The 13,285-nt window shown below is 45.3% G+C and overlaps 4 protein-coding genes across 4 annotated transcripts; 2 read left to right on the top strand and 2 right to left on the bottom strand.

Annotated features, from left to right (window-relative positions):
• Nucleotides 1–39: 39 nt before the first annotated feature.
• Nucleotides 40–2,518, top strand: LOC108097479 (surfeit locus protein 4 homolog). The gene is made up of 4 exons (XM_017199772.1): nucleotides 40–284; nucleotides 1,025–1,288; nucleotides 1,353–1,763; nucleotides 1,823–2,518. The coding sequence occupies exons 1-4, from the start codon at nucleotides 234–236 to the stop codon at nucleotides 1,907–1,909; spliced, it is 813 nt and encodes a 270-aa protein (XP_017055261.1). The 5' UTR covers nucleotides 40–233; the 3' UTR covers nucleotides 1,910–2,518.
• An 864-nt stretch (nucleotides 2,519–3,382) lies between these two features.
• On the top strand, nucleotides 3,383–8,598 carry LOC108097131 (N-acetyl-D-glucosamine kinase). Its single transcript, XM_017199230.1, has 5 exons — nucleotides 3,383–3,508; nucleotides 4,062–4,170; nucleotides 6,607–6,817; nucleotides 6,988–7,213; nucleotides 7,403–8,598. The coding sequence occupies exons 2-5, from the start codon at nucleotides 4,145–4,147 to the stop codon at nucleotides 7,999–8,001; spliced, it is 1,062 nt and encodes a 353-aa protein (XP_017054719.1). The 5' UTR covers nucleotides 3,383–3,508; nucleotides 4,062–4,144; the 3' UTR covers nucleotides 8,002–8,598.
• Nucleotides 4,290–5,979, bottom strand: LOC108097115 (serine--tRNA ligase, chloroplastic/mitochondrial). Its single transcript, XM_017199206.2, has one exon. The coding sequence runs from the start codon at nucleotides 5,597–5,599 to the stop codon at nucleotides 4,349–4,351; it is 1,251 nt and encodes a 416-aa protein (XP_017054695.1). The 5' UTR covers nucleotides 5,600–5,979; the 3' UTR covers nucleotides 4,290–4,348.
• On the bottom strand, nucleotides 8,163–13,241 carry LOC108097111 (cytoplasmic FMR1-interacting protein). Its single transcript, XM_017199191.2, is given in 10 exon segments — nucleotides 8,163–8,967; nucleotides 9,030–9,416; nucleotides 9,473–9,567; nucleotides 9,630–10,165; nucleotides 10,225–10,424; nucleotides 10,479–10,591; nucleotides 10,654–10,946; nucleotides 11,001–12,177; nucleotides 12,180–12,831; nucleotides 12,896–13,241. Coding segments are annotated over 10 exon segments (3,873 nt in total). The 5' UTR covers nucleotides 13,103–13,241; the 3' UTR covers nucleotides 8,163–8,754.
• Between the last annotated feature and the right edge of the window lie 44 nt (nucleotides 13,242–13,285).

Here is a 13,285-nt window from a genome sequence, read left to right as displayed (position 1 = left end):
ATATCGTCTATCGATAAAGCCTTGTCACATCTCTGGGCATATCCACGGCTCCTACGCCAGCCATTCCGTCGTGCGTGTGTGTTTTTAAGTTCCTGCTTTTAATTCATGACTTTTTTGGTAACTTGACTTCAATTTGAAGAGCGACGCGACGCCCAGGACGCCAGAAACGAATTGCCAAAGTGACTCGATAAATCCGAGTGCGAAAAAGCGAGAGGTCAGCAGAAACTGCCAACATGAGCATACCCAACGAATATATAGCGAAAACGGAGGATGTGGCGGAACAGGTAAAATTAAATGGCTACTTCTGATAGTGCTAATGATCAGAAGTTCTCTGGGAGTCGATGCGTTCCTTGGAGTGTCTTTATGACCAGTCAAAGAGGGTTTTAGGCGTATACACTGGCAGCTGCAGACTGGGAAAACTGCCAACGTCACCCAAACGCGGCAAAGTTCGAGGGTCTTGGCTGCACTATAATCACGATTCATCGACATGGGGGTTACGTGCCTTGTATTAACTTCCAATAGAGATCACCCTGGTTGGATACCATTATGATTTTGTAGTTCAATTACCAGTTGTTGCGTCTGCCGCAGGGAAATCTCTCTCCCTCTCTCGTTGTTTTTTTTACCTGTCCGTGCGTGTGTGTGTGTGCGAGAGAGCTGTCTCCACAAGTGAAAGTGCTGAAAGAGAGTGCGGGGGCATTTGGACGCCAGCGACCAGGTCGAGTTCCGTAATAGTCGGCGTGAAAGCCAGGTGAACTTGCCCGCCATTTCATTTACATACACACGTTTATTTAAATTACACGGAGAGTCAAAGCAAAACCCGTTAGCTGGCAGATAGCAATCCACAGATAGAGCGGCTAAAGACACGTCACAGTCAGTAAGCGATTTTCCCTCACAGCGCGCAAGCCACGCTCAATCGCATCGTATATTTCGATCCCTTATCAGCTTGTCAATAGTAACAACCTTATCACCACCCATCCTGATTACTCCCAACTCTCCCACTTAACCACCGAATCCGTTTTTGCAGGTTATCAAGCGCGGAAAGAATGTGCTGCCAACGGTGGCCCGTTTGTGCCTCATCGCTACCTTTTTTGAGGACGGCCTCCGTATGTACTTCCAGTGGAACGAGCAGCGGGAGTACATGGACATGAGCTGGGGCTGCGGAAAGTTCTTGGCCACTGTCTTTGTGCTTGTTAACCTGATCGGCCAGCTGGGCGGATGCGGCATGGTGATGGCCCGGTTCAAGGTCGACATAGCTGTGGGCTTGCTGTTCTTCATTGTAGTGCTGCAGGTGAGTCCGGCATCCTTATGCCTTTTTAGCTAACTTTGTGCTAATCAGGATACCCTGCTTGCAGACTGTGGCCTACTCCATTCTGTGGGACTTCCAGTTCTTGCTGCGAAACTTTGCCTTGATCGGAGCCCTGCTGCTCGTCCTGGCCGAGGCCAGGATCGAGGGACGCAGCTTGTTCGCCGGCGTGCCATCAATGGGCGACAACAAGCCCAAGAACTTCATGCAGCTGGCCGGTCGTATCCTGCTCGCCTTTATGTTCATCACCTTGATCCGATTTGAGTTGAGCGTGTGGCAGGTTATCCAGGACATCATCGGCTCAATTCTGATGGTGCTGGTCGTACTGGGCTACAAGACGAAGCTGTCCGCCCTGATCCTGGTGGCCCTGCTCACGGTTCTGAACCTGTACCACAATGCCTGGTGGACCATTCCGTCCTACAAGCCACTCAGGGATTTCTTGAAATACGACTTTTTCCAGGTTCGTAATTAATAACATCTTAAGTTGTAAATGGTAAAAACATTGCGCTATTGTTGCAGACTCTCTCGGTTATCGGTGGCCTGCTCATGATCGTGTCCCTGGGCCCTGGCGGCGTTTCCATGGACGAGCACAAGAAGAAGTGGTAGAGGGGCCGGGCAACGGTCGCTCCTTGCATGAAACACTTTCAACAATTGACTTTTACCGTGTTTTACTCTTTCCGAGAAATGTTAGTTAGGATTTACCATAAAATGGGAAAACAACAGGAGCAGCATCAGCAGCACAACACCGGCACGTATAAGAACTTGACAATTTTCAATAAAGGGACTTCCGCAATACCCCCTCCTTCCACTGGCTTACTCATAGGGATCACCAAATACCCGCCCCAACAACATCATTCGCGCACATTCGACGACAAACTTCGACTACATTTAAGACATTTTCTTTTTGTACATAACGAGAAAGCAAGATAAAAGTGTGGCTCTTTCAAGCCCGCATATCTAAATGAGAGACATAACTGATTTTTGTACCCACTGCTTGTCAGCATTCATATTTTCGCCGATTTTTATATGATTTGTACGCTCTTTAAAATAAGTTGTAACCTTGGTGTTTGCGTTTTGTTGTTTGCTAGAAGTTTGAAAATGAAAACGATGTATAAAATATGATGTACCAATTGACAAGGATTTGTTTCTTTCGTTTATAAGCAAAAGTGTAATAGAATTAAATTGTAACGTTTTAATAAACCTAAAAAAAACTGAGCAGTGTGTAGTTTAAACTTGGCGCCAAATGGCTGGTGAATGGCAATCGTTTCAGCTTGTTAAACAGCACTGAGGCACAGCTGACTGGATACGTCACCACAGAATGGGGGAATAACGATACTCGACTTTGGGATACCGGTGCTCCAAAATACACTTCATCCGGCTTTTTATCTTTATAAAATGTTAAAGGAACCTCTACTTCAAGAAATTATAAAAAAGTCTACTAATAGATGATAGAATAGACTAATTTCACTTATTTATAAATATCATAAATGGCGCGCAGGAATTATAGAAGGAATCTTACAGATTGCACGGGACTGGAGGGGATTGAGTGATAAGGAAATGTTAAGATCAACTGAACCTACCTCACAATGTACTTAAGTGCATTATCCACTCGCAAACAAGCAACATTATAATGCTCGACATCCACACGAAAATTAGGATCTTATTGTGGGAAATGATATTAAATGTATTGTACAATCCTGGGCTTTAACAACAAATCATATTGACAATAAGAGAAAAGGTATACGTTTGCAGTAGATAAACTAGTCTCGAAAAGACCTTTTTAACAAAAATTAATTTTAAATTATGAATATACACATTTTGAAAACAAATATTATACATTTAGTAATACTCGGTTCAAAAAAAAAAAAAATTATTAAATAAAAAATTGAGTACCTTTTTCTTATTATACAAATTAACCGAAAACCGAAAAAGAAACAAATCAAAAATCAATAAAATTGTTTCGATCGTTAAATTCCGAGGGTGTGTAATAATTACTCAAGTCATTCGAGGGTGTTTCCACATTATAGGGGCGGAAGTATTGTTACTTCAAATTTTGCGAGTCCAAATATACCCCTCTAATCTGAAAGTAGCGGGTACTGAAATATCAATGAGTCGCAGTCGTTGGGCTCAACTGAATATCTGCCCAAACACAACAAGTTTGGTGTTCATAGCGTTCGGAACGTGGACGGAACTCAGCTCTGCCGGGTAAGAGTTGGATTTCGTAAATGCTAGTTATAGTTCCTGCCTCGATTCTAATCACAATCTTACGAGTGTTTGGATGTGTGGGCAAAAGGGGCGTGGTGGGCAAATCAAATCAGTAACCGCTGTTTTATTAATATTATGGGAGAATTGCGAGATATGTGTAACGTAAGCAAAAGTGAGCGGGATACATTATAAACTAGTTTTGGCCGCGCTTGCATTTCACTCTCAATTTTCGGGCCAGAGCTGTGTCATAGAGAAGCCTCCTGGGAATTTAAGCACTCCGAAAGATATTCCGAACGGCCTTATATCGGACACTATAAATATATCTCCGTTGATCCAATATTGCATTCTTTGAGCGCATGCACCTCTTGCTGTGTTGCCTGTTTTGGCTGATTTCACCTGTGTCAGCGGTATTTCTTTACCTGTGCGGTTGACAAATGTTTTCTGGGCTAATGAAACGCGATAAGGTTGATCCGAGTGTTAACAATTCGTTGGGGTGCTAAATTTAATCGTGCAATTGTTTATTACCTAATGCACCCACTTATTTTTCTTGCAGGAACCGCATTTGCGTCATATCAGCAAGCCTTTTTGACCACATTCCAGTTGGGATTCGTTCGGACCCAGCTCACTAAACTGACAATGAAGTATTTCGGCGGTGTCGAAGGGTAAGTAAAAAGGTCACAAATCAATTTGTTACTCAATGAACAAATCGTGATAATTAATGAGCATGATTTAGCGCAGGGTGTTGTCCCTCGATCTGTTAAATATCATTAAAGAACAGAGCTTTCGTTGATAAGGCCAACGGTTTAATGATAACAGTCAAAGGTACAAAATGTGGTTAGTCTAGGCCTTGATGAACTTCACCAGCTTCGTCTCGGGTATCCGTTTGTTCCGCGTGATCAGCTCTTGGTCGTCCAAAAATGGCCTTAACACGGCAGGTATTTCGATGGCATCTCCCCTCTGATAAGATTCCAGCAAAGCAATCAGCAGACGAGGAATGGCCGTCGCGGTTCCGTTGATAGTGTGGGCATTAAGAATCTTTCCATCGCGGGAACGGCGATATCTTATGCCCAGGCGCCTGGCTTGATAATCCGTGCAGTTGCTGCAGCTGGAGATCTCGCCCCACATCTGACGGCCTGGCATCCAGGCCTCGATATCGTATTTCTGGTATGCAGGAGCACCCAATTCGCAAGGCGGCATGTCCAGCAATCGAAAGTTGAGACCAAGCCGCCGGAATAGATCCACTTCTATGTTTTTGAACTCCTCCAGCTCGGCCTCAGACTGCTCCTCGGTACAAATGGCAAACATCTCTACTTTGGTGAACTGGTGCACTCGATAAATCCCCTTCTCCTCCTGCAGGCCTGAGGTTTCGGCCCGATAGCAACGACTCACGGCGGTCACCTTGAGGGGCAGCTGTTCCTCCTGCAGTTGCTTATTCGCAAAGAATCCGGCCAGGGCCATTTCCGAAGTGCCCGATAGGCACTCGCCGTTGTCCAATTTGTACACCTGGGTGCGTTCGCCCTCGGTTCGCATCCCACAGGACTCGATGATCTCTTTAGGTAAAATGTCCGGAACGGAAATCAGCTTAAAGCCATGATTAGTCACCGCCTGGAGTGCATACTGTATAAGAGCCTGCTCTAATGTGGCCAGTTGGCCAGTTAGGTAATAACTTTTGTGCCCCGTATAATTTCCCAAGTGATCCATCCGGTAGAGATTGAGGGCACGGGCCAGTTCCGAAAACTCCTTAAGGCTGGACTGGGGTGGCAGCTCCCGGTGCACGTAATTGGCCAGTTCTCGAGGCTCCTCGCCGTAATCCTCCAACCGAGGGTGTGTGAGATTGGGCAGTTGTTCCAATTCAGCCTGCAACTGGAATAATTTGTCCTGATCCCCAGCCTCAGCCTCCTGGATAAGGGATCGAATCAGTGGCACGTTGTTCCTGTGATGGCGCACTATCACATTTCGCTCCAGTTCGTCCAACTGGTCACCAGTTGGAACCGGTCTTCCTGGTTTCGGTGCCGCTTTTGCGTCATGCGACCTCTGGCGGCGCAGCAAAAGCAGCGGTCGCAAAAGCCGGGAATTTGTCAGCAATTTCATTTTAATTAACGCGCCTCTTTATGGCACGCCAGCGATCGCGGGTTGCGGTGCGGTTTTAGTCAATTTTCAACGAAAACATTAAATGTTTTTGCGGACAATTTGATAATAGTTCACCCGCACATAACACAATGTTAAATAACATTCCGTTAACGTTCGATTATTTATCGGAAACCGTTTTCATTTTGCACGGCTTACGTTACGTTTTTTACGTAACGTGACAGAAGTACTAATCTCGAGTTTAAACTTGCGCCAGAGATATTTTTATGACCGAAATAAATTGGACGATAGTTATAAATAGTTAAGAGAAGATAACAAAAGTCTTTTGTTGTGCCCATTTCGCACATAATGGACTCAATTGAGCGTATTAAGCAGTGCATTTTATTCACGTCACGACTTATCTGTTCGTTATTGCAGTCTGCAATGTAACGGCTATTGCAAGCCCCTATATGATATTCTCAGATTAGAATTTTCATTTGAAAAAATTCAGACATATAAGCCAAACTTTCTCTTTAATTGCCCGCATTGCTTTGGCACAATACCTTTCCTTACGTAGTAAAATACACATTCCGAATATATATATACATATGTAACATATAGGAAAAGTAATATTTAAATTTATTTTAAAAAAAGTAATATTTTAGCTAAACATGCGCTAAAAGGCAAAATGTTAGACAATTTTGGAAAATCGTATTTTATTAATTATATCATTGTAATGTTTAGTCTTTTCTCTATGTATTTTTACACTTTCGTTCGGTTTTCCCCCATTCGGGATCGGTTTAATTGAGATCTTTGGGTTGTCGAATACAACTTGTGCGTGTGACAGGTTTCTTTAAATCAATTTGTCAATTGCGTGGTTCTTTAATTTCAATTTATAGTCGTCCGATCAGTTAATTCAATTTGATTCAATCGCTATATTGTGCGCGGTCACGGCCTCTAGCCAACAACACCTATTGTATAATGATGAAGAGAGTCCGGAAGTAAAATCCATTTTTTTCTGTCCCCTGCAGCGGAGCCACCCACTCCAGATTGGTCATTTGCGATGAGAGCGGCCAGTCCGTGGGCTCCACCAGCGGTCTGGGCACCAACCACTGGGGCATCGGAATCCCGGAGTGCGCCCGTCGCATTGCCGACATGGTGGAACGAGCCAAGGAGGAGGCAGGCATTCCTAAGGACACGCCCCTAACCAGCTTGGGCTTAAGCCTTAGTGGCTGTGAACAGGTTCGATATAATAACATCTTTTTGGCTTATGGGGTTAACAATTTCAATAACAATGTTTAGGTCTTTTAAAAGAGCTAAGGCAAATTGTTTCAGTAAAATAAATTTAAATAAATTAAAGCAAAAGAATCATATTAATGAACCTACGGTTTCACACCAACAATTTTCAACAGGAGGCTACAAATCGCGAACTGGAGCAGGAGCTGCGCACCACGTTCCCGAACTTGGCGCAGAACTACGCCGTCTCTAGCGACACCGTGGGCAGCATGTACACCGCCTCCTCGATTGGTGGAATGGTGCTTATATCGGGAACAGGATCCAACTGCCTGTTGCGCAATCCCGACGGATCTACGTCCAGTTGCGGTGGCTGGGGAAACTTCCTCGGCGACGAGGGGAGCGGTAAGTTCGGGTCGGTAATCGGACGACCTTATCAACTAATGGTGTGTTAATGCCAGGCCAATGTCGAGATTAACGGCTGCAACTCCGATTAGGATTTGCCTGATAGCGTTGATTGCCACTGACTCATTGCCGCCTTTGTTGTTGAATTCGCAATTATCACATTGACCCCCAAAACAATTTACTCCGCAGCCTGGTACATTTCGTATCGCGCGGTGAAGGTGGTATTCGACCACATGGACAACTTTGAAAAGTCGGCGGCTCCTGTGGAGAAGACTTGGGCCCTGATTAAGGAACACTTTAACCTGGAGACGCGACTGGATATGCTTCCCCACTGCTACGCCAAGTTCGACAAGCCCTTTTTCGCCAACCTTTGCAAGAAACTGGCTCAGAATGCTGAGAATGGCGACGAACTGGCACGTGGCTTGTTCCGGGAGGCTGGCGTGCACCTGGCCCGAATGATCCTTTCCCTGTTGCCCAACGTCCACAAAGATCTTGTTAAGTCCGGCGACCTAAGTGTGGTGTGTGTGGGTTCGGTGTGGTCCAGTTGGAATCTGCTGCAGGAAGCTTTCATCGCTGAACTGTCTAAGACAAGCATCGACTTTAACCTGAAGCTGGTTCAAATCACGAAGAGTAGTGCCTACGGAGCTTGCTACTTGGGAGCAGATAGTGCGGAATTCGATTTTCCAAGGAACTATGCGGATAACGTTACAGTCCTGTACACCTACATTGATCCCCGAAACAAAGTTAAGGCCACCAACGGCGTGGCCGCAATTCCATCTAGCTGTTAGAAATTGTATTAGACACCCATTCCGAAATACACATCCAAGTTGCCAATTAATTTCCCTGTTAGTGGTACGGATGTAAAGTATTATATGGATAACATAATATATCGTGGATTAGATAAAAAACAACTCTCCCGTTCCTAAAATTAAGTTTTCGAGCGGATTTGTATGGGTTTGTAAGAAATACGTATGAAAATTTTATTCGATAATGTTCATTGTATTAATTGTATGTGTCTCAATGTTGGCTGTCGTGTCTTCATACACTGTGCGGCATCTATTTCATAATACTTTGATTGTGTTTAAAGCCAATTAGTTTTTATTTCGCCGTGCTGTCATCAATTCTTTGGCTAATTTGATTCTCAAATCGGGGAGCAAAACAAAAAAGTTTTTGTTTGAAGCGAAGGAAAACAGGATGCCAAACATAATATCTTAGGGAGCTTAGATTAGAGTATTTGGGATAATGTACGAGTAGTTGAATTGAATGCCTTGGCTGGGAGTTTAATATTACTTCTATATAATTGCTTGGAAAATACATTTTACGTACTGTATGATTGAAAGCGACATATCAAAAGAGATTTCAAATAAAATCGAATTCAAATGCAACCAAGACTACTCCTTTGCCTGAACAAATTGTCAATATATGGCAGAATAGCCAAAAACTTGCATCCCTCGACTTCTTCTCTTTCCTACTGGGAGCACTAAATAAGAATAACCTATTTGTATGCCATCGGCTTAAATGCATTCACTGCCGGGGGGCTTTCAATTGTTCATACTCTGACGCAGCTTCTGGGGATCCTGGTAGTGCGACGATGACGATATGACCGAGGGATGCTGTGGTGGTGGAAAGCACCGAACGTGCTCCACATTTGAGCCCTCGCCGTCGCCGCCCTTCAGATATTTGTTGAGAATGGAAAAGATTTGTGAGTTTAATACTTGGAACCGACGAATCCGATCCACCATTCGCTTTAGTTGCTGCAAAAGGAGATTTCAATTTTAGTTCAACTTATTCATAGTTAATTTGCAAGCCAACTTACAATGCCCTTAACGTCCTCATCCTTGCCATCGACGCGTTGCACTCGAAGAATGTGGTAGCAAAAGTCCAAAGCCTCAAAACGCCTCTGCTGGCCAAGCAACACGATCATGACGCAGCCCGCCCAATTGAGACCCTCGCCAAAGAGTTCTTCAATAGTGTACTCTGTTCCCCTCACTGGAATGCAATAGACGAATTGTAGTGCCGACCAAAGCCGATGGAACTCCGAGCACTCGTCCACATGAATTATTCCGTTGGCTGGTGGAGGGCCACACCACACTGGATCGTCTAAATAACTCTTCACCCGGTTCAGGATCACCTCGAATATGCTGAGGCCGCAGCAAAGTCGTTCGCGTGTCAGCAAGTCTCCCTCGCGAGCAATCATTGCTTGCTGTTGGGGATAGTTTGTTAGATATTATCTCGAATTTGAATTTTTAAAAGGCTCACCTTTGCGGTTCCGATCTTTTCCACATTTGAGACAATCTGCAGGTTAGCAAACTGGGCCTCAAGACGCTTTTGCTTAGCTTCCGGCTTTTCGTTTTCTGAAAAAATAGAGGTAAAAGGTTTAAAAAGAAAAAGAAAAAAAAACAACTCCTTAACAAACCTTTGCAAAAAGGCCTGGGGAAGATGTTCTGGAAAAGGGCAGCGTGCAGTAGATCGCACACCTCCTCCTGGGAGAGCGCCTGTTCAATCAACAGGCAGAAGATTATGCTGTTACCGAACTCGCGGAACGACTGAAACAACTCAGTCTTTGCGTCAGGATATTGCACGATGTCTGTGAGATGGGCCTGGTAGTAGCTCAGCACTCCTGGCGAGCCATATTCGCAACGGGGCAGCTTGCAAGACTTGGGCATGGCAATCATCAGTGTCTTGGTGAACTGCAGCAGTGAGCCCTGAATTAGCGGCTTAACAATGTCCTTTAGAATAATGTCCATTACGACAGCAATGCCTTGGTATCCAAGCAGTCGGCACATGGCATGGAAATGCGGCGATCCCACAAAGTTAGTGTACTGACCATATTGAGTGGAATAAGCAGCATTCAGCTGCTTGGAACCCCACAGATAGTAATGCGACATTTGCGGCGGTTTCTCACGCTGAATAGCCTGTGACGACGACAAATTTACTTTGGTTCGAATGAAACTAAAAGAAACAATAATAATGAGTCACTGAGTCATATGCAAGATAACCAGTAAACTCACCGATTTGTGGCTGCATTGTAGCAGTAATTAACAAGGAAGTCATAGTTCAATTCCACAAAGACGTGAAGAGTGATCCGCCCGTAAGGCGCCAATACATTGTGGTTAGCCTCCTTCACCATGCCGTCAAAGTTGTCGAGAGCCAAATATTTGCTAAGCAGCTTGTGGCAAATTCGGTTCGCCTCCAGAAGGCCTTCAAGTTCCTAAAAATAAGCATGTGAAAAGCAAGTAGATGGTATCTATCATGTTCCACTTACCACAATGCCAGTAATGTCGTTGCCTTCGAAGCGGCTAATGGCCAATTCAATGCTTTTGTGCATGTTGGCATTAATGCGTTGTGTGATCAGTTTGTTTAAGTCAATAGATCGACCTTAAAACACGAAATTGAAATTAATAAATAGAATATATAATACTATGAAGAAATGTGCTTACCCAAAAGTTGAACATGTCGTTGTTTTAGCAAAGTCTCATAGCGATTGTTGCGAGGATACGATTGGAAGTTGAAACCGAGCACCTCGCACTCCAAGCGGAATCTCTTGTCAAGGAAAATACTGCCCGCCAATTGCTTGTAGTGGGCAAAGATCTGCTCGCTTAGCTTGTAAACAAACTGGTCAAAGCACAAATTGACCTCGGCCTCTACCTCGTCGTAGAGGAACTGCTTTCGGAAGACAGTGAGGGCGTAATACGCCGAATCGTTGTATAGATCCAGGGGATACAAAACAAATCTGAGGAATATATCATTTCAGTATTGTTATAATTAAGTACTTTTTTAATCTTACTCCATCATTGAGGGCTCCTTTGTTTGCAAAATGTGATCGGTAAGGATCCACGGCATAGACATCTCAATTGGGAACTGAATTCGCTTCTCCATTGTGATCAGATCCTTGCATTCCTCGTTGTGCTGATGTCGCACCAAGCACTTGTTAACTTTACGGCCCATGGTCATCTCCAAATAAAATTCGCGATACCAAAGCTGCGATAAATCGCAACACTTTTGAAGAGTGTCGCTGAAGTTGAGTAAGTAGCTCCAGTAAAAAGAAGTCTTGTGGAAAGTGTCGATCTGAAGTAGGCAATTTCCGTCAATATCCTTGCGCAGTGTGCGCTTGCCGCCACTCTTGTCGGCAATCAGGGACTCCAGCATAGTGCGCACCATGTACAGCTGCGTTGAAGAGGGACCAACATTAAGGCGCGGCACTTGAATGCGGAAGCCGCCGTCGGGATCCTTTTTCCCTTTTGCAACTGGATCGTCAGTTGGTTCATAGCCCTTCTGCCAGTCCGCCGACGTCTCGCGAACCGACATAATTATACTCCGAATAAGGTCCTTCTTGTTCTTCACGGCCTTTCGGAGCGGTTCGCGAAGTGAAAGCTGCACAAAGTCCTGAAGCTCAGAGTAGATATTTCGCCGGATTGCCTCGCACAGGACGGTCTCGATGCGGGCCATCAGCACCTGCAGACCTTTGATCATGGCGATGACCTCTATGAGAGCAAACTTCTCCTCCGAAGTGTAGTTGTAGCGGGTGGCTCGCTCGTACTCCTCGGCCTCAACTGGGCATTCTTTGTTCTGGTGGTGATCCGTGGGATGCAGTAGCTTCCAAGAGTACAGCTCGGTGACTACACTGGTCCACTCAGACAACAGTTGCAAGCCTCGCAAGGCCAAGTCAGCCGTAATCCTATTCTCAGCATCAGAGGGATTCTCTTTGACGGTTGTGGTCACCTCGTTTGTGTATCGTGCCAACTCCGAAATGTATTTGACGTGATCCTCACGTATTTGCGGTAGGTGCACCATCAAATCTGCCTGTGGGCTAATGGCGTTCGAGCTGGACAGCGGCCACTTGCTGGAATCAAAGTGCTTGCTGCGCTTGATGTAGTTAAAAGGTGCGATCTGCATGTCGCCGAACAGCGGAACCACTTCTAAGTTCTTAAAGATACGATCAATACGATCCAGTCGGATCTTTTCTTCTGATCGAGCTTGTTAATATTGCACGCATCGCTGTCCATGAGGAACAGTCCGAAACCCATAACCTTTACTAGCATATGCTTCTCCTCAGGTGTCAAGTACATCTTTGTTTCGAACATGTGCACACAAATATTAACCACATCCGAAAGCAAATCCTCGTAGCCCACGATCTTCTCAAGCGTGTCCTTGACCGTGTCGCGAATCTTGTTCTGCGTGGCCAGAAACATGGAAAGGTTCTGCGATTCCTGCAGGGTATGTGAGTCTGACATCACCTTAAGGAACTGCGCGGCTCTTCTATACGTAGAGTAATCATTCTTCACGCTAGACTTCATATTTTTCAGCTCGTCCAGAACGGCGAACATGTTTATAAATTTGCCGAGGGTCAACAGGTAAGCCTCGGATACGAAGTCCTTGCGCTTCTCGGCGTGACACAGCCGTTTCACTTCACCGGAGAAGGCCTCGATGGCCTTGCGTTGGAAGTACATGAAGTTCAGAAGCTTGTTTACCTCAGGCGCAAGAACCTCCACCGTCTTTTCATAGATCTCCACACGATTGGGCTGCTCATTTGACTTGGGCTGTGGGATAGCGCGGGAACAACAGCGCCAGGTATAAAGCATGACTGCATGTTTCTGCCCCTCGTCCAGGAGCACATTCTACGGTCACGGCGGGGAGGAAACTGTGAGTAATTCGTAGGATGAGGGGAGTATGCTAACTCACCAGGTTGGCGTGGGTGGTGGCCTCCTCGATGTACTTGGCGATTCCCGTGACAAATCCATTGCGATCCTCGAAGTTCGTGTCGAAGTTAGCCTTGTAGATAATGGAGCAGGGCTGGGCCTCGATGCACGGCTGCTCGTCCGGAAGCGACAGCTCGTCCAGCACTTCCACATTGGACAGTGCGTCCGCTAGCGTAATCTTCTCCGTCATGCTGCGCTCCTTTTCATGCCCGCAGCAACGCGATTTGGGTAAAATTTAACAAGGCGGGGCTCCAAATCCAATCGACACACAAGATTTTTTCGCCACAAATACAACACGACTCATTGCCATTCACGTTGGTGCGTTCTTACGGTCTTTTTTAGGGAATTCTTTCGATGTTTTAAGTTAACTTAT

Source organism: Drosophila ficusphila, unplaced genomic scaffold (assembly GCF_018152265.1).
Source record: "Drosophila ficusphila isolate 14025-0441.05 unplaced genomic scaffold, ASM1815226v1 contig_791, whole genome shotgun sequence".
Lineage (NCBI taxonomy): Eukaryota > Metazoa > Arthropoda > Insecta > Diptera > Drosophilidae > Drosophila > Drosophila ficusphila.
Note: the sequence above shows the minus strand (reverse complement) of the source record. Positions and strands in the feature narration are given on the sequence as shown.